At 41.6% G+C, this 27,022-nt stretch overlaps 1 protein-coding gene across 3 annotated transcripts in view; it reads left to right on the top strand.

Annotated features, from left to right (window-relative positions):
* The window catches only part of LOC126284995 (glucose dehydrogenase [FAD, quinone]-like), a 287,504-nt gene that overhangs the window by 228,224 nt on the left and 32,258 nt on the right, over positions 1-27,022 (top strand). For all 3 annotated transcript variants that reach the window (XM_049984288.1, XM_049984289.1, XM_049984287.1), the window contains 2 exons: positions 1,214-1,549; positions 26,069-26,181. In XM_049984288.1, the coding sequence (XP_049840245.1) occupies positions 1,214-1,549; positions 26,069-26,181 (449 nt within the window). The remainder of the gene's footprint in view (positions 1-1,213; positions 1,550-26,068; positions 26,182-27,022) is intronic.

Raw genomic sequence — 27,022 nt, 5'->3', positions numbered from 1 at the left:
GACAGGGCAGGAGGAAGTGCAGAGACACTGAAAGGGGGGCACAAGAGAGGGAGGGGGAGTAGGAGGGGGAAGCCGCTCAGGAGGAGAGAGGGGGAGGAGAGGGAGTCCTGAGGAGGAGGCAGAAAGATGGGGTTAGAGTTGGTAGGAAGGGTAGATGTCAGGGCGAAGCTCATCATCCGGGAGGGGTAGATGGTGGAAGTTGCTTTGGGGAAGGAGGCAGAGGGTGTGGAGATGGAGAGAGGGTGGGACACAACGGTATAGACGTGGCAACTGGTTCGGGGTGGAGAGGAAGGGAGACACGCTGATGGGGATCAAGGCGGCGGACAATATATAGTGTGCATATGTGTTCAAGAAAAAGGAGAAGGTGGAGGAAGGGGATGAGGTCGTAGAGGATGTGCATGGGGGACGGTAGGCGGATGCGGAAGGCGAGGCGGAGCGCATGGCGTTCGAGGATGTGGAGGGCTTTATAGAACTGGGGAGGGGCGGAAATACAAGATTTTTTTTTGCCTCACTGAGCGAGAGGCAGGCGCTTAAATACAAGATAGTGGACGCCGCTATTGGCCATTGGGACCATGTGCTCCAGTGCGGCGCCCTCACATTATATGCTGGGCAGGAGCGCGCGCAGCCACGGCTTACGGCGTGACGGCTGCAGAGACCTCTAGTGGTAATCGAGGTCCATGCGATCTGGCGCGGATTCGAAACCCGCGGCACTCGGTACCAGAATGTTGCAGTCATGTGTTGCTGTAGTTGACTTCAGTCAACCACTCTTCTCCTTCAGTTGCAGTCTCTGTGGTTCAGAATGCTCTCCATGTATGTGAATACCAAACTCTTGGGCTACACTTGTAATATTTTGTCCAGCTTCCCACTGATTCTTTCCCATGTGAAGTCATCCAGATGTCTTCTCCACGTCATGCTGTAATGCAGAAAACCACCACAGTTGAGCGAAACTGCTTGCTGGTTGATACAAACTGAGTTTTTAATTGCTTCAGCTGCCTCATGTTGTGGTGCCAGCACTATAATCTCGCTGTCCTGAAGCCATGTGACGTTCAGCTTTTTCAGCATGACTCGAAGACCCCTCGCAACGCCTCCCGCGCTTTCATTTATTTCCACCGAGTACTTAACGTGTTACTTTATATAGCTCGTCCATAGGTTACAGATGTGAAGGACCGTCTTTCTAGTGTACGACGTGCGGCGTGCATTTGCTGTGGCGCAGGGATGAGGAACGGGCGGTGCAACTGGCCGCGCGGCAAGGTGCTCGGCGGCTCGAGCGTGCTCAACTACATGCTGTACGTACGCGGCAACCACCACGACTACGACGCGTGGGAGGCGGCGGGCAACCCGGGCTGGGGCAGCCGCGACGTGCTGCACTACTTCAGGAAGTCGGAGGACCAGCGCAACCCGTACCTGGCGCGCTCGCCCTACCACGGCACCGGCGGCTACCTCACCGTGCAGGAGGCGCCCTGGCACACGCCGCTCGCCGCCGCCTTCGTCGAGGCGGGCGTCGAGATGGGCTACCACAACCGCGACATCAACGGCGAGTTCCAGACCGGTGCGTATACGCCCACTGCTGGAGTTGTGAAACAGCTGTAGTCTACTGTAGAGCGTCGTAAGTAAGTGCAGACTACGGCAGTTCTCCTAGTAGCCTTCGTCAGTTAAGATACTACCCACATTACCTGTACGTCAGGCGTGTTGCATACCTTTCGGGCGTTACACCATATCGACCAATTTGCTTATGCGTGCGATCAGTCTTATTAGACTCCCTAGGAAACAGCAAGCGGCGAACCGCCTAGAAACTGAGTGAGGATACATAAAAGGCTGCACAAACTACGGAACACTTTGGTTCTGCTTAGTTATCCTCTTGTTTGATACTTAAAAATAAACATTATTTATAGCAAGATTAAAACAGCCAATGTTTAATTTAGGTTTTGTTTCAAGATTAATGATCTGTAATGTGAAACAGAGGGATGCTGTACAAAAATGAAAACAACACAGTTATGTCATATAGCGCTAGAAACAGTAGTTTCCTAAAAAAGAATGGAAAAGTAAAAAAAAAAAAACGCAAATCAAAAATGTATCATACATTCCTTCAACACTTCATCGAGGTAACGTAAAGCATGTCGTTGTTATTCCTAAACAACTTTCTCATTTATCAGTAATAACAGGAATCTCTTGCCTACGATCAGGATGAAATACGTTCTACTGACTACAGAATAACAACAATAATTATATATATTTTGTATGTTTTTGCATGTAAACTGTACTTGCATACTAAGTAATTGCTATGGTTACATAAATTCTCAGAAGCTACGTGATCAACTTTGAGGATCATTCCATAAGTCGTGGCAACTATTGTATTTCGAACGAACGTGTGGCATCACCGTAATCACAGTAAATACATTCTAAAGCCCTAAACCAACCGAAAGACTGCGGCAGCATGCGAGGATGGGTCGGTGCCAGCCCCTGAAACAATCAGGCCGTTCTACAAGATGCATCCTCCATCACCCACACTACTCACCACTCCTCAGCTCATGCGACTTCGACCTCATACCACAACTGAGGAAAACATTGCGTGGGAGGCACTTTGCAATCAGGGCACATGTCCTTGCGGCATTTCGGCGACAGGTGGCACACGTTGATGGCAATGCCGAAGGCATTCGAGGCGTTCCCCACCGTTGGCAACGCTGTGTGTATTGACTGGGAGACCATTCTCAAACTCAGTAGTCGATACAGATTCATTTTTGTTCGATTTCTATTCATTCACAGTACCCTATAGTACCATGGAAGTCATTCCATCATGTCTTAACTGATGTCCTATCATCCTACCATTTCTCCTTGTCAGTGTTTTCCACATATTCCTTTCGTCTACGATTCTGCTCAGAACTCCCTCATTCCTTACTTTATCAGTCCACCTAATTTTCAACATTCGTCTGTAGCACTACATCTCAAATGCTTTGATAATCTTCTGTTCCGGTTTTCTCACAGTCCATGTTTCACTACGATACAATTCTGTGCTCCAAACATACATTCGCAGGAATTTCTTCCCCAAATTAAGGCCTATGTTTGATACTAATAGATTTCTCTTGATCAGGAGTACCTTTTTTGCCAGTGATAGTCCACTTTTGACGTCTTCCTTGCTCCGTCCGTCATTGTTTATTTTCCTTACCAGATAGCAGAACTCCTGAACTTCATCTACTTCGCGACCATCAATCCTCATGTTAATTTTCTCGTTGTTCTCATTTCTGCTACTTCTCATTACCTTCGTTCTCATTTGATTTACTCTAAATCCATATTCTCTACTCATTGGACTCTTCATTCCATTCAGCAGATCATGCAACTCTTATCGCTTTTACTTTCTTCACTTTCACTCAAGATAGCAATATCATCAGCGATCATTGATATCCTTTGACCTTGAATTTTAATTCCACTCTTGTACTTTTCTTTTATTTCCATTATTGCTTCTTCGATGTACGGATTGAACAGAAGGGGCGAAACACTACATCCCTATCTTACACTCATTTTAATCCGAGCACTTCGTTCTTGGTCGTCCATTCCTATTGATCCCTTTTGGCTCTTGGCCCTATTTTTTCACAATTTCGAATACCATATTACGTTGTCGAACACATTTTCCAGGTCGAAAAATCCTATGAACGTGTCTTCATTTTCTTTGAGTAAGATCTTCACGTTATTGTTTACCAGTAAAGCGCGATTCTGTAAGGAATCGAACTCGCGTGTACAAAACATTTTCAGACGTCTGATTACTTCACCAATGAGTTAATCTGTTAAATATTTGACTTTAAGTGTGCAAGAAAGAAAAAGCTTAGAAAAGGTTTGAAATTATGCTTAAAGCCTTATGGAAGTCGTTAAGTGCTCTAAGCATGAAACAATGGATGCATCTTCTTCTTTTGCGTGTGCCTTGTGCCGAAGTTTTGGCAGGGTCGGCTTTGTTACATTCGGATTTGGCAAGGTTAATTGGAAGGGGGTGGCCTGATGCCATTCCTGCCGCCGCCCCATACCCCCCAGGACGGAATCAGTGAACCACAGCTGTCTGCATCTAGTATAAATCTTGAAATAGTGCGAACGTGTTACAAATGTCTGCCAGGCCTGTAACTGAGGCGGGACGTGGGGACCAGCTCGGTATTCACCTAGTGGGATATGGAAAACCGCCTAAAAACCACAACCAGGCTGGCTGGCAAACCGGCCCTCATCGTTAATCTGCCAGTCGGTTTCGATCCGGGACCGGCGCGTCTGCCTGAGTCCAGGAAGCAGCACATTAGTGCTCTCGGCTAACCTGGCCGGTCGCTGGATGAATATAGTCCGGGTAATTTGCGCTTCATTTTCAACAGAAGCAAGTTTCTCAAGAATCTCAATGTTTATGGCGTCATATTTCCTGAATTATGGGTCGCACAGTGATATAATTTGGCAGGTACATTCAGTAGCATATGAGGACATTGTCTGGCAACTGTGTTGTGAACAGAATGAGTAGTAAAAAGTAATAAATTAAATCGCCATGACTGATCAGGTAGTTTTACTGCATGAACAGCAAAATGTCGTAAGCAATCTACTTCCATCATTTTGCATGGGTGCCAGCAACAAAAGGTTTCTCGAAGGGTTCTAAATCCTGTGTAAAATTTGTTGTAAGTCACTAAGAGCTCTCATTCTCAAGTACTGTATGAATAAATTCCAGGTATGTACGCGCAAGCGGTTCCACTGTCTCAAGACAAACACACAGTTTTCAGCTGTAATACTTGTCGTATTTTAAAATAGGATTACCTCTTAATGAAGCGTTTCACAACATTTTAAACTTTAAATTTCGGTCAATAATAACGCAAAATATTGAATACCAAATTTTTGTTGGCCCTAGAAGAAATCAAATAAGCAACCTCTGAGATATTTTCGCCCAAACACTCCCCCCCTCTCTCTCGTTTGTACTCAGGTGATTCATGTGACGAGGACAGCGACGTGAATATGACTACACAGTGGGAATTAACAGACTGTGAACGCAGAATTGTAATTTGAGCTAGATGCATGGGACATTTAGTTTGGGAAATCGTTGGGGAATTCAGCATTCTGAGATCCACAGTAAAGAAGGCTGTGCCAAGAATACGAAATTTCGGGCATTAACTCTCACCACCGATAATGCAGTGGCCGATGGCTTTCACTTAACGACTGAGAGCAGCGGCATTCGTGTAGAGTTGTCAGTGCTAACAAAAAAGTAATACTGCCTGAAATAACCACTGAAATCAATGTGGTACGTACGACGAACGTATCCGTTACGACACAGTGGCAAAATTTGGCTTTAATAGGCTATGGCAGCAGACGACCGAGCCGAGTGCCTTTCTTGTCAGCACGACATTGCCTGTAGCGCCTCTCCTGGGCTCGTGACCGTATGGGTTGGATCCTAGACGAGGGGTTCCCAACCAAATTTTCTCGAGGACCCCCTCATCGAGCATGATTGGTACCTTCTCATATCACAGTATCAAGTACCTAAAAAAGCCAAATTAAGAGTCTTTTTATACGTTTTCTATTTTTGGTACTTAGAAAAAACATTGACATATTCATTATTGAAAAGATATTGAGCTTAAAACTTTTTCGATTTAGCCATCATTGTTATTGTTAAATTTTTGATTATTGCCTAAAATCTTTGTCTTCAAATCTAGGTGTTTAGTATAACAAACTCAATAAATAAATAAATAAATAAAAATTGAGTATCAACTCAAAATGACAGGAAAAAATTAAAAAGCATTGGTCTTTGAGGTGTACTACACTTGAGATTGCATTGAGTAGACATGTATGAAAAATAAGATAACACTCATTTCATACAAGGTATTATTTATTTGAAAAAATACAGTTACAGCAGTGTACTCCATCAGTATACAGTTACTTTTAATTTTCAGTTCTTAATTAGATGAGTTCAATTTGACTTTTGAGTCCATTATTTCTGAAATATTAGGTTTTAAACCTGAAACTTTCACTCTGAATTCCGACATCTCACTCTGAAATCCGACCCCACGTCGAGCCTATTCCTATGTTTGTTTTTCATGAAACACATGGAAGAAAATGCTTGCTCACACCGATATGTGGTTGTAAATGGAAGGATCTTTTTCACTGCCTTATCTCCAAGTTTCATGTAGTCTTTGCGTGCTGATTTCCAGAAGTCTGTAATTTTTTCACCGATGAAAATGTTTATCATCGTACCCCAGCTGGACAAATCCACAAGTTGATCTTGCTGTTCTTGAGTGAGGCCTTGGATTTTGTCTATTTCTCCACAGCTGAAGGGATTTCGAATCCATCTGTCGTCAGGGTCAGGTTAAGGGAAATACTCTCTAAAAGTGGTGGCTAGGCTGCGTAGATGCTCGGCTACATTGATCTTGATCTGGTCAGGAAGACTCTTCACTGATGACTCCAAGAATTGTTTAAAAGTAGAAAGTTAGTGACTCGTTTTCTATCCTTGACACCCAGATCTGACACTTTTTGACAATAGCACTAAACTTATCCTCAAATTTGAACACGTCTACATTTTTTCCTTGTAAACCCAAGTTGAAAACATTCAAGTGTTCAAACACATCAGTTAAGCACGCAGCTGAGCAAAGCCAAGAGAAGTTAGTGAGAAAATCAGCATACTTTGTGTCAAGAAGGAAGACAAGAACCTCGTCCCTAAGTTCAAAGATTCTTGACAAGATCCTACCTCGAGAAAGTCATCTTACTTCCGTATGAATAAGAAGTTCCTCGTGCTCACTGCCAATCTCTTTACACTCTAGGAAAACGCTAGACACAGAAGTTAGCGTTCGCTTAAGCTCTGCTCATGGAGGAAGCGGCCAAAACAAAAATCTGGTATAATACGAAATATATTTAATATATTTTTTATTCTAATAGCATCTTGCGGAGCCGTCTGGCATAGCTCGTGGACCCCTAGGGGTCTGCGGACCACCTGTTGGGAACCACTGCCCTATACGGTTGAAAAATCGTGGCCTCATCAGATGAGTCCCGATTTCAACTGGTAAGAGATGATGATGAGATTCGAGTATGACGTGGACCACACGAAGCCATGGATCAGAGCTCTCAATGAGCCATTGTGCAAGCTGGCGGTGGTTTCATAATTATGTAGGCTGTGTCAATATGGAATGGACTGGATCCCCTGGTCCAATTGAACTGATCATTGACTGGAAATGGTTGTGGTCGACTACTCTGAGACCATTTGCAGCCATTCGTGGACTTAATGCTTCCAAACAACGGTGGAGATTTTATGGATGACAATGCTCAATATCAGAACGTTCTGGACAATTCGAGAGAATGATTTGGTCACCTAGATCGCCTGAGATGAATCCCATCGAACATTTATGGTACATAATCGAGAGAGCACTTCGTGCTCAAAATCCTGTACTGGCAACGCTTCCGTTATTATGGGCAAATACAGAGGCAGCATGACTGAGTATTTCTGCAGGGGATTGTTGAGTCCATGCGTCGTCGAGTTGCTGCCCAGGCCAAAAGGAGGCCCAACACGATATCAGGAGATTTCCTATGGCCTTTGTCACTTCATTGTATAAGGCTAACGAACGAAGAGCAACTCAGGACATACAAATTAAAAACGAACTACAGTATTAGCTCACTGGAAAGAAGTACACAACCAACCCGGCGTGAATGAAAAATGTAAGGTCATATGTAAAGTAACCTACAGTTCCCAAGAAAAGCATTTCAAAACGCTGAGTTCAATTCCCGTGTATTCATTAGTTTTTTGAAAGTTTTCGTCGACAGACGGAGATCAACTGCCACTACTGCTTAACGTAGCAGTTCATTTTCCTTAGCAGAACTGTTAGGCACTGTGGTAGTGGTAACACAGGTTGAAATTACTTGGTAAATCTCTCGTGTGTGGTGGAGTCGAAGTAAGTAGATCTCGCTGGCGATATTGCCAGCGATCATCCATACGAGGTAGCACTCCTGACAAGTACCTGTAGAAAACATTTCCTCACACTTCAGTTCTTATTCCATTTCTCTTTCTTTGAATGGCTGTTTTTGCTGCCGTTAGTCTGCATTTTAGTTCCTCTGTACTTCTGCCACCATCAGTTATTTTGCTGTATAGAAAATTTTATCTAATTCCCGCCAAATCTCCTGATTTAATTCGCCTATGTTCCATTACCCTTATCTTACGCTATAAGATAAAAAAACGTCGCACCACGAAGGAACTAGCCAGATGACACAGAAGTCGGTAGATGTAATTTACATGTACAGACAAACAAATGATTACAATTTCAGAAAAATTGCATGATTTGTTCAAGAGAGAGAGAGAGAGAGAGAGAGAGAGAGAGAGAGAGAGAGAGAGAGAGAGAGAGAGATTAACAAACTGAGCAAGTCAGTAGCGCATTGGTCGACATATAGTTCTTATGCAAGCAGTTATTCGGTTTCGCGGTGACTGATAGACTTGCTGGATGACCTCCTAAGGTTTATCGTGCCAAATTTTGTCCAGTTGGCGCGTCACATCGTCAGAGTCCCGAGCTGTTTGGAGGCTCCTGCACATAAAGCTCCAAAGTTCCCAACTGGGGAGAGATCTGGTGACCTTTCTGGTCAAGAAAGGATTTGGCAAGCACGAAGACGAGCAGTAGAAGCTCTCGTCGTGTGCGGGTGGGCATTATATTGCTGAAACGTAATTCAGATTGACTTGCCATGAAGGGCAAGAATATCGTCGACTTACCGCTATGCAGTAAGTCGCCACGGGATGGCAACCAAAGGGGTCCTGCTATATAATGAAGTTGCTCCCTAGACCATCACTCCTGGTTGTCGGACTGTATGGCGGGCAGCAGCCAGGTTGGTATCCCACCACTGTCTGGGGCGTCCCCACATACGTCTTTAGCCTGGAATCTGACTGGAGCAGTATTATTTTCAATGATGAACCTCGCTTCGAAATGTCACATTTGCGATTTCCGTCCCATTCGGATAATTTCTTCGTGGTGTGTAATCTTTTTTTGTCTTAGGGTGTACTTTTCTTGATTTCTCTTATACCCTTTTTTCGGGACAATATACATGCCGTTCAGCTGCTCTTGAAAGTCTTCTGTTTCCTTAGCAGAGTTTTGTGATGTACGAAGTCACAGAAAATATCGAAAGGTCAATTTTTGTTGTTTAGTTCCACTAGTAATGATTCTGTGAAATCATGTTAGGTATCAGTAGTGAAGTTTTTACGGAAGTCAAACTGAGCTGTTCTTAAGGGGGGTAGGACGTCAAACGGGCCGACTTGGAGCACGAGAGGCATCGCAGGACATTTTAATTTCCACTGTCTATACTTTTACAAGTAAATTCATAAAACTTTGTCAGCATAACCAGGAAGGATTCAGGATTCACACTCGTAGCAGCGGAAGTTCAAAAACATAACCAAATAATTATTTTTAGATGTGAAATTTCATCATTTTTTCACTTACTATTGGCTGCATTTGTTGCTATAGGTACACTTTTGTTCATACGTAAGAGAGACTGTTTGATGAATTTTGCACACCATACAAACCATACTTACAGGTGTCTGAAATTCTAGAATGTATTTAATTTATCAAAAAATGAATGAGCTGTTACGTTTTAAACTTTATGCTTAGAAAAAAATCAAAATTTGTAGTTAATTATCTCAATTTTTACCACAGATTTTAATAGATTTGGATAATTCTAGAGTTTCATACACCTATAAGTATGGTTTTTATACTGCGCGAAGTTCATCAAAGAATCCCTCTTCCTCGTGAAGAAAAAAGTATCTATAGCAACAAATGCAGCCAACATTAAGTGAAAAAATGATGAAATTTCATATCTAAAAAAAATTATTTTGTTATGTTTTTGCTCTTCCACTGCTATGAATCGTTCCTGGTCGTACTGACAAAGTTTTATGAATTGATTTGTAAAAGTGTAGACAGTAGAAAATAAAATGTCCTGTGGTGCCTCTCCTGCTCCAAGTCGGCCCGTATGACGTCCTACCCCCCCTTAAAAGGTTATGCTCAAAAAGGTGGTACAGCATTCTGTTGTAAGCTACTTTCTCAAAAAGTTTTGAGAATACAGGATGGAGCGAGCTAGGCATATGATTAGGTATCAGTTGCTTACCTCCTGTTTTGTATATCGTTGTCACTACTGCATACTTCAACCTTTCAGCAAATATTCTTTGACTCGTCGACTGACAGAGGTAAATCGAGGGTGGTGCTACCAAGTCAGCACAAAATTTCAGTACTTTGGCTGTGATAGCATCATAGCCAGAAGAGTAATTATTTGTTATTGACTTAATTACTTTTGTGATCACTCTGACAGATAATTTGGCAACATTGACATCTGCGGTGGAGTGTGTGTCACCTAAGGAAGTTTAGTGAATCTGCTTTCTACTATCGTTAGCAAGAAATCATTGAATTTAGTAGCCAATGATTTCTATTTCGTGTCATCAGGTATGTATGTCGACGTCGCAGGCTGAAGGTAAAGAGGTAGAGAAAGTATATGAGGATATTCAAAGGTAATATGGTACATGAAGAGAGATGAAAATCTAATAGTCATGGAGGACTCGAATGCAGTTGCACGGGAAGGAGTGAAAGAAACTTCTACAGGAGAATATGGGCTTGGGGCAAGGGATAAGGGAGGAGAAAGACTAATTGAGTTCTGTAATAAATTTCAGCTAGCAACAGCAAATACTCTGTTCAAGAATCACAAGAGGATGAGATATACTTGGGAAAGGCCGACTGATACGGGAAGATTTCAGTTAGATTACAGCTTGGTCAGACAGAGATTCTGAAGTCAGATGCTCGATTGCAAGATGTACCCAGGAGCACATATGGACTCAGATCACAATGTAGTAGTGATGAAGAGTAGGCTGAAGTTTAAGACATTATTCAAGACGAATCAACACTCAAAGAAGTGGGATACAGAAGTATTATGGAATGACGAGATATGCCTGAAGTTCTCTGAGGTTATAGATACAGCAATAAGAAACAGGTCAGTAGGCAGTACAGTTGAAGAGGAATGGGCATATCTAAACAGGGCAATCACCGAAGCTGGAAAGAAAAACATAGATACAAAGAAGGTAACTTTGAAGGAATAACGGGTAACAGAAGAAATACTTCAAGTGATCGATGAGAGAAGGAAGTACAAAAATGTTCAGGTAAATTATGGACTGCAGAAATACAAGTCACAGAGGAATGAAATAAACACGAAGTTCAGGGAAGCTAAGACGAAATGACTGCATGAAAAATATGAAAAATTCGAAAAAGAAATGATTATCGGAAGGACTGACTCATCATATAGGAAAGTCAAAACAACCTTCGGTGGCATTAAAAGTAAGGGTGGTAACATTAAGAATGCAACGGGAATTCCACTGTTAAATGCAGAGGAGAGGGTATACTGAAGGCCTTTATGATGGGGGAAGATTTGTCTGATGTGATAGAAGAATTCACAGGAGTCGATTTAGAAGAGATAGTGGATCCAGTACTAGAATGAGAAGTAAAGGAGAACTTTACATCAAATAAGACAGAAGGAATAGATAACATTTCATCAGAATTTCTACAACCATTGGGGAAGTGCCTACGACACGGCAACGGCTATTCACGTTGTTGTGTAGAATTTATGAGTGATATCCCATCTGACTTTCGGAAAAGCATCGTCCGCACAATTCCGAAGACTGAAAGAAATGACAAGTGTCAGAATTATCGCATAATCAGCTTAACAGCGCATACATCTAAGTTGCGCACAAGAATAATGTACAGGAGAAAGGAAAAGAAAATTGAGGATGTGTAAGATAACGATCAGTTTGGCTTTAGGAATGGTAAAGCCACCAGAGAGGCAATTCTGACATTGTGGTTGATAATGGAAGCAAGACTAAAGAAAAATCAAGACACTTTCATAGGATTTGTCGACCTGGAAAATGCATTCGACAGCGTAATATGGTGTAAGATGTTCGAAATTGTGAAAAAAATAGGAGTAAGCTATGGGGAGAGACGGGTAATATATAACATGTACAAGAGCTAAAAGGGAATAACAAGAGTGGATGGCCAAGAACGAAGTGCTCGGATTAAGAAGATTGTAAGACAGGGATGTAGTCTTTCGCCCCTACGGTTGAATCTGTACATCGAAGAAGCAATGATGAAAATAAAAGAAAGTTTCAGGAATGGGATTAACATTCAAGATGAAAGGATATCAGTGATACGACTTGCTTATGACACTGCTATCCTGAGCGAACGTGAAGAAGAATTACATGATCTGTTGAGTGGAATGAACGGTCTAATGAGTACAGAGTATGGATTGAGAGTAAATCAAAGAAAGACGAAAGTGATTACAAGTAGCAGAAATAAGAACAGCGAGAAACTTATCAGGATTGATGGTCGCGAAGTAGATGAAGTTAAGGAATTCTGCTAAGAAGCCAGCAAAATAACCAATGAGGACGGAGCAAGGAGGACATGAAAAGCAAACTGTCTTTGGCAAAAAGGGCATTTCTAGCTAAGAAAAGTCTACTAGTACCAAACATACGCTTAATTTGAGGAAGAAATTTCTGAAAATGTCCATCTAGAGCACAGCATTGTATGTTAGTGAAACTTGGACTGTGGGAAATCTGGAACAGAAGAGAATTGAAGCATTTGAGATGTTGTGACACAGACGAACGTTGAAAATGAGGTGGACTGCTACAGTAAGGAATGAGGGGGTTCTGTACAGAATCGGAAAGGAAAGGAATATGTGGAAAACACTGACAAGGAGAAGGGACATGATGATAGGACATCTGTTAAGACATCAGGGAATGACTTTCGTGGTACTAGAGGGAGCTGCAGAGTGCAAGCGCTGTAGAGGAAGACAGAGATTGGAATACATTCAGCAAATAATTGAGAACGTAAGTTGAAAGTGAAGTGCTACTGTGACATGAAGAGTTTGGCACAGGAGCAAATTAGTGGTCAAGTGCATCAAACCATTAAGAAGACTGATGACTAAAAAATGTCCTTGGCAAACTTCTTCCTATTTTGCACCCTATGATTTCTCTCTGAATAGTATAACAGAGTGTGCGTTTACAACTATGTGATATTTTACTTTTTTCTTTCTTAGTTAAACATGATTTAACGGGATGTGTTAAACTGTTATAGGAATCACATCAGTTTCATGAAAGACAAACGGATTTAGAGATAAATTATCAGTTGCTGTTGCACCATGTCCTTCTACTCTGGTTGGGAACGTTACCGTGAGGTTCAAACCAAAGCTTTACACCATGACTTCTAAGTGCCCTCAATCAGAATTATTCCATATTTAAATCTCCATGTAGTATCATTTTTCAATTATTTTCGCTAAGTATTATTAGTATCCACTCTAGCTGCTTAGTGACGTTGAAAACATTTGCCATTGAGGGCTTACAGACTGTCTAATCTCCTGCCTTGTATGTTTCCAAGATACTACAAAAGAGTAGCACGCAAATCACTCTTAGTTAACAATATTTTCCATGAATCATTTTCCACAATAGATGGTAAAATGATGTGGAACCAACCATTATACATTCAAATCTCAAACTGATTTGTACGTGCAGTTACATTCTGAACATTTCTAATTTTTTTACAATAAGAAAAAAAGATATACAGGTGTGAGTTGGTAATTCCTACCCACCATCTTTTATACACTACAATGATAGAAATTCTTCTGTGGAATTGGAGGAGTTGTCAAGAAGAAACTTTCTCAGGTGTCATCAAATTTTACTTTGCTGTCTGTTAGACATTTTATATCACTGGGTATATGATCAAAAGTTTTTGCTGAAGCACTGTGAGCCCCTTTTTGTGCTAAAGACAACATTTGTGTGGAGTAACGAATGTCATTTTTCCTTCTGGTATTGTAATTATGTACCTTATATTCCTTTTGAACTGTAGTGAATTATTTTCAACCAACGTCATGAGGAAGTAAATACACTGTGAAGCAGTTTCCATAACATCCAATTCCGTACAGAGATCTCTATAAGATGATCGTGGGTGAGCACGAAATACTATTCTCACAACACATTTTTGTGCAATGAAAATTTTCCTTCTAAAAGATGAGTTATCCCAGAACATTATTCCATATGACAAATATACAAAATATGTAAACTTAAAAATTTTGGAGAATGATGACAGCAGTGAAGCAGGTCAGTAATTATTGACATTTCTCTTATCACCTTACTTAAAGAGAAGTTTAACAATGGCATAGTTCAGTCTCTCTGGAAAAATGACTTGAATTTGTGATGCATTACATATTTCAGATAAGACTGGGCTTATTATATGGGAACAGATTTTTAGTTCTCTATTAGAAACACCATCAAAGCCAGATAAGCTTTTATTTTTTCTTAATTTCAGAAGGAGAAGTTTGTGATACATTCATATGACTGAATTTTATGGAAGTAACATTTTCAGTATACTGCTGCGATTTTGCTCTTGAACTGTTTGTACCTATATTTTCTATTAAATTTAAGAAATGATTATTCAATGCAGTATTTATAGCCCTTCCATTCAGTTCAATAGTGCTGCTGTGTTTTTCTGTGGTTGGTTGTCCTGCCTCTTGATTCACTACAGTCAATATTACCTTGAGTCTGTTGTTGAACGCACTGATTTCTGACATTATGTACAAAACAAAAACAAAACAAAAACAAAAATATACATTTCCCTTTTCCTTTCACAAGATACTTTGATCTCTCTAGTGATCCATTGTTTTTTTTACCTGGTTGTTTTATTTACTTTCTGACTAGCTCATGTGGAAAGATATTTTCAAATAATGATTTGAATTTATCACAGAATAGAATAAATTTTATGTTAGCATTTGGTTCATTATAAATTACATCCCATGTAAACTATTCTTCAAAATAGCTTATGCAGAAAGCTATTTTCAAACAGTGATATGAATTTATCATGGAATAGGTTAAATTTTATCGTTCATTATAAATCACATCTCATGCTGCTGTAAACTACTCTTAAAAGATTTTTTCTGGTGTCGTTAATTATTCAAACTGATTTCCACAGAGGGATATCTGTACGGTAAGGCGCTATATTATTTATCCTAACTAACCATGCATCATTATCAGAGAGACCATGGGTAAACAGTCTTTCTTACTTTCAGCTTCATCAAAGAAAACACTATTAATCAGAGTCCTGCTGTCTTTATCCACCTGTGTTGGAATGTTAATTACTGACATCAAGTTGTAGGATCCAAATAAGACTTTCATATTATTTTTTCTATCAGAATCCTTCATCAAATTTGCATTGAAGTCGCCAGAGCTTGTTGCTGTCTGACAGCTAGCACAGTAAGGAATCCAGATTTCTCATAAGTAGTTCAAAATTTCCCATTGGTTGTCTATATACAGTTACAATTAAAAGTGGACTATTTTTCAACGTTAATTAATAACTACACACTTATATATGCTTATACTACAAAATGTACTGGTATCAATGTTTTTGTATCGAACCCTGTGGCTAAGTGGTGCTCAGACAGAACAGGATGTCTGTACTTTCAGAGCTCTCTAAATTTTCAAAACAGGCAAGAAGCTCTTCTAGCTAACTACTCAGTAGTCTAATCTTTTGATAACATTAGCTAAACTTACTTTTCTGTGTATTATTAAGATTTTGATGGCAGGGTGCCCCTCTGACACCAGTAACCACAGGGATCTTGCTATATGTGATGGTGGCCCTATGTGTATTATCTGCAAGAAGCTCTTCCAACCTATCTTCCCCTCTCGTTTTCAGATGCAGGCCATGTCTAGTATATCCCCATCTCCCTCTAGTAGTAACAGACACTTTTCAACAGCAGCCAGCTCAACTCAGGGTTCACATGACCCAGAGCAGTGTTTACCCAGGACTGGTCATCATGCTGCAGGACCTGCACAAAACTCACATTTGTGAGTGTAGTTGCTATTCCTATTTCATCTAGGTCACGCATAATGCACAAATTACTGTTCTTAGCCAGGCTGTTCCCTGCTCCACCAACTATAAGAATCTGATCATTCTTGCCAAAACCTTTGCACAGATTAACTGTGTCCTTTGTCACTTGGCTAGCACTTGGTGCTGATAGAGTCAGTGCAGTATTTCCTGAGGTCTAGAATCTGGCACTTTATTCCACTTTTTGTGTATATAGCTAGTCCCCTTTTCCTCATATTACTCCTGCAGTTATGTGATACTTACTTGTATTCATCTAGGTGCATCTCTTCAATTTCTATGACTTCCAGAGGATGTTCTATTGTGATTGTTAACCTTTATATTGAATGAGCTGCCATTTTCTTGTTTCTCCATCAGTTAGCTGTTAAATAGTTAGTTTCATGCTATGTGAATCATTTGTACGATTAATTGTAATGCTATTTCACATTAACATTATACATTCATATATATACAGCTACATGCTGATCACCTACAATTTTGTTTTTAGTATAATTTTGAATTAATAATTCGTGCTCATCACTTTTTACACATTACAAAATTAGGAGTTCTTCTATGGAATAGAAGGAGTTGTTAAGAAGAAACTGTTTCAGTTTTATTTAAAAATACACTTTACTCTCTGTCGGACATTATATGTCAAGGTAAAATGTCAAAATTTTGATGACAAAATTGTGCAGTCCTTTTTGTTATACAGACGATCAAAGCATGGAGTAATAAATGTAATTTTTTGTTCTGGTATTCTAATTATGTACACAATTGTTCCTTTTAAATTGCAGTGGATTATTTACAAAAAAAACTTCATTTGTGAGGCAACAATCAAAACGCTTAAACAGATGTCAACAAGATGAGCCTACGTGAGTACTAAGTATTATTCCCACAGCACATTGTTGAGCAGCGAACACTTTCTTTCTTAAAGTTGAGTTATCCCAGATAAAACAAACACCACAGATCTTTGAGAGAGCAGCAGCAGAACTTCATGCCCCATTGCCATGCATGCATTGAGACTGACGGTCATCACTTTGAGCAATTACTGTGTGCTACGCTGTCGTTATGTGGTGTACGTTGTGCACGCCCATAACAAATAAATATAAGCGTTTTCAACCATTGGTTCCCTGCTGCTCAATATGATCGGTTGTCGACCCAGTCAAATGCTCCACTTTGACCCAGAAGGTTTGAGAGAGCCTGTTGATGTACTCGTGTGATGTAGCGACTTAAGAAGTTTCTTTGCATGTAGAAAATGCTGATAGAACTTTGAATATCCCACATTATAGTTTATTGTAACAAGAATTCACCTCCAACAGATTTCACAGAAGGCTTTGTTTAGTTGCGAAGCTTGGTCGCTCCATAAATACGCCTGCCCCTTGAATTCATGAAAACGAAGCGGTGAAACAATTGATTTTTAAACCCACTGTCTTCTCTTTCGCTCGGGTTTTTACACGCTCTAATTTGGCTAAAAACATGACAGACTTAAGAATAGGAAATTGAAAAGCATGCAATATGATATACATAAAAGCCAGTTCCTCTGCTCTTCGCCTACACCTTCCGGGTATTAATTTCTCATCGCAGTCAGAGACCATGTATTCACACCACAGAACAGCAAACCTAAAAGAAGTGCACTGCCCATATTACAGTATGGAAGCACAGTACAACAGTATCGATGCAGCCAGCGAACGTCAAATACGTGAAACTACATCACTAAAAGCAGTGTCTTGTTCGAAACGAGAATACCCCATGACATTATTTTTACATGAACAAAGACCTCTAACACATACACTGACAGGACATTTTAATCTCAATTCATTTGAAAACTTTACGTCACCGTCAAGAAATTTGTTTACACAGAGATTATAAAGAACTGCGAGAGAGTAATTATAGAAATTCATGCTCGCGTAATATGTTAGACGGCATTTCCTCTACATATGCTAAGAGGAATGATACATCAAATAGACAATAAATAGATAAACAATGTAAAATTAAAACAAGTAGCCAACATACTCACAAGGCACTGATACTCTCTAATTTACGTAATGCTTAACGGCATAGTTTTTAGGAGTGTGATATTAAGATGCCCCGTTGTGAAATAAGCGCTGCAACAGTGAACTCATAATAATATTTCCTTCCAAGGAGAGAAAGAACAGCAGAACCAAAAAGTAAATAAAGGATAGGAACAGCAATGGCGTGAGCTGAAATTCAGCGTCTTCTTTCGGCATACAGCTGTACTGAAACTAGTATAAATTAAAATGTTATGTGAAAAAGTGTGAAATACACACAACAAGATTTCATGTACTGTCTTGAAGCTTCAGTCTTAGTTTTTCAGTAACTAAGCAAATCACGACGAATATTCGCCCCTCTTCGATATGACTCTACTGGTTTGTAAAGCGCATACACGATCTTGATGCGACATTGTAGTGGCCAAGTCGTTTATTTCAGATACGCTTATCAGGAATAGAACTTATGTAACTTCCACAGCTTCATAGCAGAAATTCAGTTTCCTTCCAAATGTCTGGTTGAGCCGTTTTCCAGACCAGTAACATCCCATTACGCAGTGAGACTGAAAGTTCCCAATAAGCTTCGAGAATGAATTTTCATTTTTGCACTTATTTCAAATTTTCTGGCTTATTCAGACTAAGTTCCAGACTGGGAGTAGAACCCGGAACAGCCATTACTCGCACCCCGCAGGAAGCAAATGTCCTGGGTTTGAGCCTCGGTCCGGCACACAGTTTTGATTTGCCAGAAAATTTACAGTCGGCGTTCACTCAGCTGCAGAGTGAAAATTCGTTCAGAAAACACCCACTAGGCTGTGGCTTAGTCATGGGTCTGTAATGTTTTTTTCGTGCTGGGTCCTCATTGTATCCAGGAAAGCTTCTGTGAAGTAAAACTGTGATAGCGAGTCGTAAGTCGTGCCTGGACAGCTCAGTCGGTAGTGTATTTTACCTACGCAGTAAAAGGTTCCGGGTTCAATTCCCAGTTCAGCGCACAGTTCTGTTTGCTAGAAAATTTCACAATTATTCATTCTGGTAGAACAAGTGCTTGGAGTTAAACTGAAAGCAGTCCTAATGCCGAAGCCTAGATTACCAACAGAAGCCACATTGCTTTACTGGGCATGGTACTCATGCAGATGATGAGCCCCAGTAACAAAGTAGCACTTTGTGTTACTCATTCGTCAGAGTTGCGTAGCAATACTAGACTAAATGTGACTTACTTCAGCCCTAGTGTTGTATTACTTCCTCCCACGTAAGGTACAGTCAGATAAGCAACTGCCCATACAGTTGGAATATCAGACCCCTTAATCGGGCAGGTAGGTTAGAAAATTTAAAATGGGAAACGAATAAGCTGAAGTTAGATATAGTGAGAATTAGCGAATTTTGGCGGCAGGAGAAACAGGACTTCTAATCAGGTGAATACGGGGTTATAAATACAAAATCAAAAAGGGGTAATGCGGGAGTAGGTCTAATTATGGATAAGAAAATAGGAACGCTTGCAAGCTACGTAATAAACGCATTATTGTAGCCAAGATAGACTTGAAGCGCACAGCCACCGCAGTAGTACAAGTTTATAAACCAACTAGCCCTGTAGATGATGAAGAGATTGAAGAAATGTATGATGAGATAAAAGGAAAACTGGAATTCGATAATAGGGAAGGAAGAAAAGATAATATATTAGGTGAATATGGACTGGAGGAAAGGAATGACAGAGGAAGCCGCATGGTAGAATTTTGCACAGAGCATAATTTACTATTCGTTAACACTTGGTTTAAGAATCATGAAAGATGGATGTGTACGTGGAAGACATCTGGAGACACCGGAAGGTTTCAGATTAATTACGTAATGGTAAAACAGAAATTTCAGAACAGATTTTAAATTGTAAGACGTTTCCAGGGACAGATGTGGACTCTGACCACAATTTGTTTGTTATGGATTGTAGATTAAAACTTAAGAAATTGCAAAAACGTAGGAAATTAAAGAGATGGAAGCTGGATAAACTGAAAGAACCAGAGATTGTAGAGGGTCTCAGAGGGAGCATGAGGGAACAATTGCCAAGAACAGGGGAAATTAAAACAGTAGAAGAAGAATAGGTAGCTAATAGAGATGTAGTAGTGAATGCAGCAGAGGATCAAATAGGTAAAAATACGAGACCTGAAGGAATACTTGGGTAACACAAAGAGATATTGAATTTAACTGATGAAAGGAGAAAATATAAAAATGTAGTAAATGAAGCAGGTGAAAGAGAATACATACATCTAAAAACTGAGATTAACAGGATGTGCAGAGTGGCTTAGCAGGAATGACTGGAGGATAAATATAAGGATTTAGAAGCATATATCGCTAGGGGAAGATAGATACTGCCTACAGTAAAATTAAAGAGACCTTTGGAGAAAAGAGAAGTATGATTATGAAGAGCTCAGTTGGAAAACAAGTCTTAAGCAAGGAATGGAAAACTGAAAGGTTTAAGGAGTATCTAGAGGGCCTGTAGGGAGATGTACTTGAGGACAATATTATAGCAATGGAAGAGGGCGTAGATGAAGATGAAATTGGAAGTATGATAGTGTGAGTTGAATTTGACATAGTACTGAAAGACCTAAGTTGACGAAGGCCCCGGGAGTAAACAAAATGCCTTTGAAACTACTGACAAGGTCCCGGGAATAGACAAAATTCCTTGGAACTACTTATAGCATTGGGAGAGCAAACCATCTGGTGAGCAAGATATATGAAACAGGCAAAATACCCTCAGGCCTCAAGAAGAATTTAGTAATTCCAATTTCAAGGAAAGCATGGGCTGACAGGTGTGAACATTTCGAACTATCAGTTTAAGTCACGGTTGCAAGATACTGTACACGAATTATTTACAGAAAAATGGAAAAAGTGGTAGAAGCCGACCTCGGGAAGTTCAGTTTGGATTCCGTAGAAATATAGGACCACACGAGAAAATACTGACTCATCAACTTCTCTTAGAAAATAGACTAAGGAAAGGCAAACTTACGTTTATAGCATTTACAGAGTTAGGAAAAGTTTTTGACAATGTTGTTGGAACATTCTCTTTAAAATTCTGAAGGTAGCAGGGGCAAATTACAGGGAGCGAAAGGGAATTTACAACTTGTACAGAAAGAGAATGGCAGTTATAAGACTCGAGGGGCATGTAAGGGAATCAGTAGTTGAGAAGGGAATGAGACAGGATTGTGGCCTATCCTCCGTCCCATTCAATATGTACATCGAGCAAGCAATAAAAAAATTGAGTACGAATTAAAGTGCAGGGAGAACACTTTGAGGTTGCCGATAATATTGTAATTCTCTCAGAAACAGCAAAGGACTTGGAAAAAAAAGGTTCAAATGGCTCTGAACACTATGGGACTCAACATCTGAGGTCATCAGTCCCCTAGAACTTAGAACTACTTAAACCTAACTAACCTAGGGGCATCGTACACATCCATGCCCGAGGCAGGATTCGAACCTGCGATCGTAGCGGTCGCGCGGTTCCAGACTGAAGCGTCTAGAACCGCTCGGCCACCCTGGCCTGCAAAGGACTTGAAAGAGCAGTTGAACGGAATGGAGAGTGTTTTGAAAGATGGATGTTAGATGAACATTGACAAAAGCAAAACAAGGACAATGGAATTTAGTCGAATTAAGTCAGGTGATGTTTAAGGAATTATGTTAGGAAACGAGACACCTAAAGTAGTAGATGAGTTTTCTATTTGGGGAGCAAAGTAACTGATGATGGTCGAAGTAGAGAGGATATGAAATGTAGACTGGCAATGGTAAGGAAAGTGTTTCTGAAGAAGAGAAATGTATTAACATTCGAGTATAGATTTAAGTGTCACGAAGTCGTTTCTGAAAGTATTTGTATAGTGTGTAGCAAGGTATAGAAGTGAAACATGTAAATAGTTTGGACAAGAAGAGAATAGAAGCTTTCGAAATGTGGTGCTACAGAAGAATGCTGAAGATTAGATGGGTAGATCACATAACTAATGAGGAGGTATTGAATAGAATTGGGGAGAAGAAGAGTTTGTGACACAACTTGACTAGAAGAAGGGATCGGTTGGTAGTACATGTCCTGAGGCATCTAGGGATCACCAATTTAGTATTGGAGGGCAGCGTGGAGGGTAAAAATCGTAGAGGGAGACCATGAGATGAATACAGTAAGCAGACGCAGAGGGATTTAGGTTGCAGTAGTTTCTCGGAGATGAAGAGGTTTTGCACAGGATTGAGTAGCATGGAGAACCACATCAAAACATTCTTCGGAATGAGGAGCACAACAACTGAAACAGCTGGAACACCAGCTCAGAGGAGGATATCGGCAGTGATCTAATTAAGGCACCCGCCAGAACAATTGTACAGCGAATACGCGGTTAGTTGGGGCAGTTTGTGTAAGATTTCTGCTGCGACATGTTTCTGCATCTGCACAAGTTGTCCGCTATGAGAAGCTGCAAACGAAGGAATGTGTTGGATGAACTGCGAGATTAAATCCTAACACTGCACTCGGTGGTTCGTTGATTACTGGAGGAAAGATTTGCTTACCTCATGTCATTCTAAAGATGTCTCGATGTCTCATTGGAGGTCCTCTTCATAGCTCGCAGATTCTAACATACCTTTTTTTCAACAGTTAAAGTAAATGTGGTCAGTTTGTTGCTACTATTGTAAGAAAAGGAATGACACCTCATTTATTTGTTAAGTAAGGAAAAGACTTATATCTAACGATATGGGAAGTCAATGCTATGAGAAAGATAGCAAAATCCATGTGCATACTACAGTCACAGATTCTAATCAAAATGTCGAGGACCGCATCTGTTAAATGTTTTTCTTACAGAAAGTTATTTGTTACCACAACAAACGTTGCAAAAAAATTACGTGGTCATTCTGTTACGCCATTTCTTCCCGAAATGGCGTCCGTAACCTGCGCCCGAGCAAGCAGAAGGCTGTCGTTGCATTCCTCTGCCAGAAGTTGTAAAGGAGCCAAGCTGACACGACAGAAATCTCTGTCCTGACACTAAAGTGCGTTTGGTTGCCACACATCTACATCCGCTGCCGACTGCAGGGGCTGGAATAGTATTGACGCAGAATAGTGCGAGTGCAATGGGGACCCCAATTACGTCGTGGCTGGGTCTGGTGCTGCACCGCTTCCGGGGTCTACGTAGATCAATAATTACATCCTGTCACAGTAAGACAGGGTTAAGCGAACATAAATATTGCCCCCCTCCCCCCCTCTCCCGCCGCGTCACCAGCTATGTGGTATCTGTCATCGTCCGCGCAGCTAGCAACCAGTACACCACGTCAGCTGGATCTCCATCACATTCAGATCCTTATTCATCGTGCCCATGGTCATTTTCACATATTCCACCAATTATACTCTTAGCTCTTGCAACATTCGAAGTTTGTCAGTCCTGTGGTGTGCCACTGAGTTACAACTTTAGTCTTATTTGCTACTTCTGTTACCAGTCCCAGTGGATAATCTAACTCGAGGACACTGTCAGTACTCACAGCCATGAAGACGGTCTTTGGCAACTTGCCACCTGCATCCAACCATTCTTTCTTACGACGCACCAGTGTATGTGGGACCAAATCCACAATTTGGCGAAACTGCTCCCACGCTCGCTCATGGGTGAGATGTAATCCCTGGTACTCCTCTCACGTTTCCTAGACTCCCTTTTTCTTGGCCTCAAGGAGTGACTCGGCAAACGTCACTTCCAGCCTAAATGGTTCGTTCCTCACTTCCCAAGCATTGTATACTATGCGATCAAAAGTATCCGGACACCTGGTTGAAAATGACTTACAAGTTTGTGGCGCCCTCCATCAGTAATGCTGTAATTCAGTATGATGTTGGCCCACCCATTGTATTGATGGCAGCTCCCACTCTCGCAGGCATACGTTCAATCAGGTGCTGGAAGGTTCCCTGGGGAATGCAGCCCATTCTTCACGGAGTTCTGCACTGAGGAGAGGTATCGATGTCGGTCGGTGAGGCCTGGCACGAAGTCGGCGTTCCGATACATCCCAAAAGTGTTCCACAGGATTCAGGTCAGGACTCTGTGCAGGCGAGTCCATTACAGGGATGTTATTGTCGTGTAACCACTCTGCCAAAGGCGGAGCATTATGAACAGGTGCTCAAGCGTGTTGAAAATCCCCGAATTGCTCTTCAATAGTGGGAAGCAAGAAGGTGCTTAAAACATCAATTCAGGCCTGTGCTGTGATAGTGCCACACAAAACAAAAAAGAAGTGCGAGTACCCTCCATGAAAAAGACGACCACATCATAACACCACCGCCTCCGAATTTTACTGTTGGCACCACACACGCTGACAGATTACGTTCACCGGGCATTCGCCATACCCACACCCTGCCATCGGATCGCCACATTGTGTACCGTGACTCGTCTCTCCTCCACACAACGTATTTCCACTGTTCAGTCGTCCGATTTTTAGTCTCCTTACACCTAGCGAGGCGATGTTTGGCATTTACCGGCGTGATGTGTGGCTTATGAGCAGCCGCTCGACCATGAAATCCAAGTTTTCTCACCTCCCGCCTTACTGTCATAGTACTTGCAGAGGATCCTAATGCAGTTTGGAATTCCTGTGTGATGGTCTGGATAGATGTCTCATTACGACCCTCAACTGTAGGCGGTCTCTGTCAGTCAACAAACGAGGTCGGCCTGCACGCTTTTGTGCCGTACATGTCCTTCATGTTTCCACTTCACAATGACATAGGAAACAGTGGCTCTAGGGATGTAGAGGAGTGTGAAAATCTCGGGTACAGACGTATGTGACATCCACTCATCTGACCATGTTCGAAGTCCGTGAGTTCCACGGAGAGCACCATTCTGCTCTCTCACGACGTCTAATGACTACTGAGGTCGCTGATGTGGAGGGAGTATTAGCAGTCGGTGGCAGCACAATGCGCCTAATATAAAAAACGTATGTTTTTGGGGGTGTCCGGATACTTTTGATCACGCAATGTATGTAAATTCCAGCGTCCAATGGCAGCTGGTTAAAATGATGTCCGCCGGTCAATGTGGACGAGCGGTTCTAGGCGCTACAGTCTGGAACCGCGCGACCGCTACAGTCGCAGGTTCGAATCCTGCCTCGGACATGGATGTGTGTGATGTCCTTAGGTAAGTTAGGTTTAAGTAGTTCTAAGTTCTACTGGACTGATTACCTCAGAAGTTAAATCCCATAGTGCTCAGAGCCATTTGAACCATTTTAAAATGATGTCCTCCTGGCTAGATAATAGTATCTCTACTTCCAGTTGTTGATTCTGCAATGCGCCTACCCCTTTCCCATTGACGAGGTTTAGTAATGCCAGAACTATGGGGTACATCATGATCGTCCTTGGTGATAACGTCACACGAGGAAAGGTAGCCACAGTCTCTCTCCTTCTTTTGAAAAGACCGGATGCTTGTGATCCATCTACGTACACATTATGGATTATGTAAATCCTTTCGCTGCGTTAACACACCTACGTCCTACTTAATTCCTTGCTAAATAAACTCCTTGCCATGCTTGTTGCTACAAAGTACAAGAAAATGAATACAATAATTTCTCAGTATTAACAAACAATATCATAAAGAAAATAAGGATTATTACACGACCAAGATACCTTCGATACCTTATTTACTGCCTAACTAATCAACTACAAGGTACATCCTCAAAATAACCACGACAGCTTGCCAGTCTATTCCTTACCAATCTATTTTCGGCGACCTTAGTCTGTACGGCTTTTCAAATGCAGCCAGCGTGAGATCTCCCTATCCGTCGATCCGGTATCCGTTAGTTTTTTCCGCTATTGTCACATCGCTCTGCGGACGACAGTTACAGCCGCTAACATAATTACCGCAATTCGTTTGAATCAAATTATTTCTTTCTTTTTTCTGATCTTTTAAATACTATAGATAAGAATGTTTGCAGCTAATAGCGAAAGCATACAACAAAGCTATGAGGGCATTAATATGCTGCAAGGCGAATTCAGTGCCTAAAGGCAAACGTACAGAGTAGTATATTTCTGAACTACATAGCAGTTGCTGCCGAGGCCGTATTGGAAAACGGAGAACAGCGAACCGCCATCATCGCTATTTCTCTTGTCAGTGACTCTGTTATTCTGATTTAGGAAATGCTAAGGTCGTCTGCCCTCAGGAAACGGTGCCCATCGCCCCAGGTGCAGAGTGACCTGGGATACGGGCATAAGGTATGTCTGTAGCTGATGACATGTCGTTGCTGGTGTTGCAGGCTTCATGGTGGCGCAGGGAACCACACGTAGAGGATCCCGTTGCAGCACATCCAAGGCCTTCCTGAGACCGGCGCGCCTGCGGCCCAACCTCCACGTACTCACCTACTCACAGGTAACCCTTTCTCTTCCCTTGTCTATATCAGAATAAGTTCAGAAGAAGAGCTGCACAATTAACTGACACATCTGGCCAATAGGTAAGTGTTCAAGATAGGCTCATTAAATTCCAGCTGCACAGTCTGCCAGAGAAAGGCATCGTATACTACGCTAATTCTAAAATAGTAGCTATAGAATTTACTGTGCTTGACGGCAGCCTTTGTAACTGTGTAATGGCCACGCGGGATTAGCCGAGCGGTCTGGGGCGCTGCAGTCATAGGCTGTGCGGCTGGTCCCGGCGGAGGTTCGAGTCCTCCCTCGGGCATGGGTGTGTGTGTTCGTCCTTAGGATAATTTAGGTTAAGTAGTGTGTAAGCTTAGGGACTGATGACCTTAGCAATTAAGTCCCATAAGATTTCACACACATTTGATTTTTGACACAACTGTGTAATGCGGCCGGCCGCGGTGGTCTCGCGGTTCTAGGTGCGCAGTCCAGAACCGTGCGACTGCTACGGTCGCAGGTTCGAATCCTGTCTCGGGCATGGATGTGTGTGATGTCCTTAGGTTAGGTAGGTTTAAGTAGTTCTAAGTTCTAGGGGACTGATGACCACAGCAGTTGAGTCCCATAGTGCTCAGAGCCATTATTTTTTTTTTTTGTGTGTGTGTAATGCGTGGTTCTCCCTGAGACGACACAATATGCGACTTGGTATGCGATGTGATTCTTGATCCGATGCGGAAGTAAACCGCACCGGTGGAGCCCATATAAATGTAGTAGAGGCGACTGAACTGGTTATTTTTTAACGGCAGCGAAACACCGATACCATTCTCTGTTGTATCGCCCGGCTCAACTCGTTGTTCTGG

Source organism: Schistocerca gregaria, chromosome 8, assembly GCF_023897955.1.
Source record: "Schistocerca gregaria isolate iqSchGreg1 chromosome 8, iqSchGreg1.2, whole genome shotgun sequence".
Classification (NCBI taxonomy): domain Eukaryota; kingdom Metazoa; phylum Arthropoda; class Insecta; order Orthoptera; family Acrididae; genus Schistocerca; species Schistocerca gregaria.
The sequence above is the reverse complement of the archived record's forward strand: the minus strand, read 5'-3'. Positions and strand labels throughout refer to the sequence as shown.